General features: G+C 35.9%; 1 protein-coding gene across 1 annotated transcript in view; it reads right to left on the reverse strand.

Moving 5' to 3' along the window:
• Positions 1-2973, reverse strand: part of LOC107568012 (glutathione S-transferase A-like) — a 6146-nt gene extending 3173 nt beyond the window's left edge. Inside the window, exons 1-3 of the mRNA XM_016253843.1 lie at positions 2706-2973; positions 2427-2553; positions 72-190 (exon numbers count right to left, since the gene is read on the reverse strand). Coding sequence (XP_016109329.1) covers positions 72-190; positions 2427-2553; positions 2706-2873 — 414 coding nt within the window. The 5' untranslated portion in view covers positions 2874-2973. The remainder of the gene's footprint in view (positions 1-71; positions 191-2426; positions 2554-2705) is intronic.
• Positions 2974-3627: the final 654 nt, after the last annotated feature.

Genomic DNA, 3627 nt, shown 5'->3' on the forward strand with positions numbered 1-3627 from the left:
TAAATTTGACCTTATGACTGGTTTTGTGCTCCAGGGTCACATATTATCAATAAATATCAATAAAACCCAACCTTCTCCAAGTATCCTTCCCACAGTTTGAGCTCGGCGATTAAACTCTCTTTATTCCTCTTCAGAGCCGAGTCATGTCTCTCTCCTTCAGGAACGTACCACTCATAGAAAGCCACGTCATCTGAAAAAATAAATAAATAAAAAAGTTAATATGTGTTTTTAATATCTGATCCATCAGGCTTTTATGGCTCATATAGTCTGATAGAGCGAGAATATATAGTAAAAACAGCTCAGTTTTATTCAGAGACTCAAAAATATGAATTTGCATCAGATGCTGATATTAATATGATGAAACTCTGCTGCTCGTGATGTAAATAGCATGCTAAAAATACTAAAAAGATCTCATATTTTCTTCAGAAAATGTACATGTCTAGTTATTACTACTCTTTCATGATAAACATGTTTTCAAAGTTACTTTGATATTTTTATTGACGCTTAAAGTAAACAATTTCCATGTGTAACTGAACTAAATCTTTCAACATCAAGCAATATAAATTCTAAATACATAACATCAGAATTGATAATAAATGAAGACGGGAACAGATTAAAATTAATATCTACTCTTATCTGGGATAAAATATTTAATTTGACGCTCTTACCTTTGCTAGTACAAAGTGATTATTTGTAACTCAATCCAAGTTTGATAGACGATACTTTTATTATTTCCACTGTAATCCATTGGGCTGTTAATTATGGAAGCTCGTTTCTGACATAGAATTAAAAGAAAATGTCTAAAGGTTTTTATCTCGCAATTCTGAGTTTTTATTTCATGATTCCGAATTGTGTGAAAAAGTCAGAATTGTGAGATGAAGTGTGGCAATTACTTAAATTTTAATTTTTTCGTATAAATTTTTTTTAATAAAAATCTATGGTGGTGGGGAAAAAAATATATTTTTTCATCATCGTTATGTATAACGGAGACCCTATAAATAGACATAGTAATGAAAAAATACGAGACGAGTTAAAATTATATTTCAATGTTTTTACGTTCTTTCGCAAAACCGGTTTCACGAGAGATTTTGAATTCGGTCGTAAACCTTTTGTCTTTTTTTTTTTTTTTTCAAACATGCAAAAAGTATCTTTTTTACATTTTTTCAGCAATAAGGACATAATTGCACATTTATTAAACGTCACAACACAACATTTATTGGTACGCGATCTAATGTCTTCTCGAATGACGCTGACATGCGACTCGTTTGCGTTCCCGTTGATGCTCAGCGTTTCTGTAAAGCAGATCATGACTGACTTTAGCTGGAGAAACGACTCTTCGTTATCGTCTTCTTGCATTATTGATGAACTATGTTCCTGTTTGACTCTGTAAAGCTGCTTTGACACGATCAGTATTGTATAAAGCGCTATAGAAATAAAGGTGACTGATAGTTACGCAATGCTTTGAATCTGCTCGGACCTGATTCACACGAACTTTCCCAGAACGTTCTTTACGCGTTACAATAGTAATGTGTCGGTATGTCAACAGAGCTTATTTCCGCCGTGGAATATAAAACATTTAAAAAGTTAACTGCGACTTTTAATTCAATTCGGACTTTGTTTCTCGCAATTCTGAGTTTACGCCTCGTAATTCTGACCTTTTTGTTCCGCCATGGAATTAAAAATAAAAAGGGTACTTGTGACTTCTTATCTCACGATTATGACTTTTCTTCTCGTAATTTGAGTTTATATCTCGCGACTCTTTATCTAGAGGATAAAGTCAAATTTTTATAATTCAATAAAGAAAAAAAAAAAAATTTTCTTCGGGAACCAGTTTTGCGAAAGAACATAAAAGCACTTAAATATAATTTTAACTCATCTCATATTTTTCCATTACGATGTCCGATTAGAATTTCTGTTATACATTATGACGAAAAAAAAATCTGTGATTAACTTTTTTCTCTAGTTTTTGTTTGTTTGTTTCCACCACAGAATAAAAAAAAACGTTAAAAAGTAAACTGCGACACTTTCGCTCACAATTCTGACTTTTTTCTCGCAACTCAGAATCGTGAGACATAAACTCTGAATTGTGAGACTAAAAAGTCGCAATTACCTTTTTATTTAAATTTTTTTTTTTTTAATTCCGTGGCCGAAACGGGCTTCCATAATATTCAGATGTAACAGAACGTCCATCATAACTAGACTAACGAGTAATTTCACCCTCTCTGGCAGACGATTACAGCTGTACTGATCGTATTTTCTGATTTATAAGAATTATAACACGTTTGAATTGTGTGCGATCAACTGGACACTGAATAAAGGTTTATAAATATTTGAATCCCGTAACGACACGCCCCTCTGTCACATGCCACGCCCCTCTATCGCATACCACGCCCCTCTGTCACATGCCACGCCCCTCTATCGCATACCACGCCCCTCTGTCACACGCCACGCCCCTCTGTCGCATGCCACGCCCCTCGTGTGTTTTACCTCCAGATACAGACACGCTGCAAACGACTCGTTCACGACGATGTCTCCGTGCTTGAAAGTCGGAAGCTGCAAATAAAACGAAAAAGAAAAAAGTGCAATATTAAAACAAGAGTCTGGCAACTGCCCCGTCGCTGAATTACAGCTGCACAGAAAGTAAAAGCCCAATGCAATCTTAAGAAATCATACACGACACGAGTCTGTCATGCACGGGAACGCACCTGAGCTCTGGGATTGAGAGCTTGCACTTCTGCACACTTGTGTTCGTTCTTGTCAAACGACAGGTGTTTGTGTTTGTATCCCTGCAGCTGCTTCTCCTCCAGCGCGAGCATGACTCTCCAGCACGGCGGAGAGCCGGAGCCCCAGTACAGCAGCATGCTCTGCGCCATGCTGTCGCGTTTAATCAGGAAAAAGAGCTGTTTTTACTGTGCAAAACACCCCAGATTTACTGCGCCACGCTTCTTCTTCTTCTTCTTGAAATTTTATTGGCGATTGACAAACAACAAAATGGTGTATTTCCGCCACCAACTGGAATGGAGTGTGAATCCAAAATTGACTTCCTTCCCAATTTTCCTTCCTTTTTTTTCTTTTTTTTAAATTCTCTCCCACAAATTAGTTATTTTAAGGAATCTTAATAATACTCTTGATTTCATTCTTACTTAGATTAACAATTAAGTTAATGTCGTTGTTTTTAACTGCTTCTTTTGCTTCTTTATCTGCAGTTTCATGTCCTTGGACACCAATATGCGCCGGCACCCATACAAATACCACTGTACTCCCCATCATTTCAATTCTATATAACGTTTGCATTATTTCCATTAAAATGTCTGGTCTACTTTCCGAGTGACTGTACTGTAAACTAACCAATGATGAACATGAATCTGAACAAATAATTGATTTCAAAGGTCTTATCTCTTCTATCCACTGTATTGCTAATACTAGTGCGATCATTTCCCCATGTGTATAAACTAATAACTCATCACTGATCCTTTTCCTTACTGATAAATGAAATTCTGGAACAGTAAACGCTACTCCTACCTTATTGTCTAAACTCTTTGATGCATCTGTATAGATCTGAACATAGCTGTAGTACTCATTAATATATGTCTGCACATTATATAAATTACATTCCTTACCCTTATT

The sequence above is a fragment of the Sinocyclocheilus grahami genome, unplaced genomic scaffold, assembly GCF_001515645.1.
Source record: "Sinocyclocheilus grahami isolate Dianchi unplaced genomic scaffold, SAMN03320097.WGS_v1.1 scaffold1207.1, whole genome shotgun sequence".
Lineage (NCBI taxonomy): Eukaryota > Metazoa > Chordata > Actinopteri > Cypriniformes > Cyprinidae > Sinocyclocheilus > Sinocyclocheilus grahami.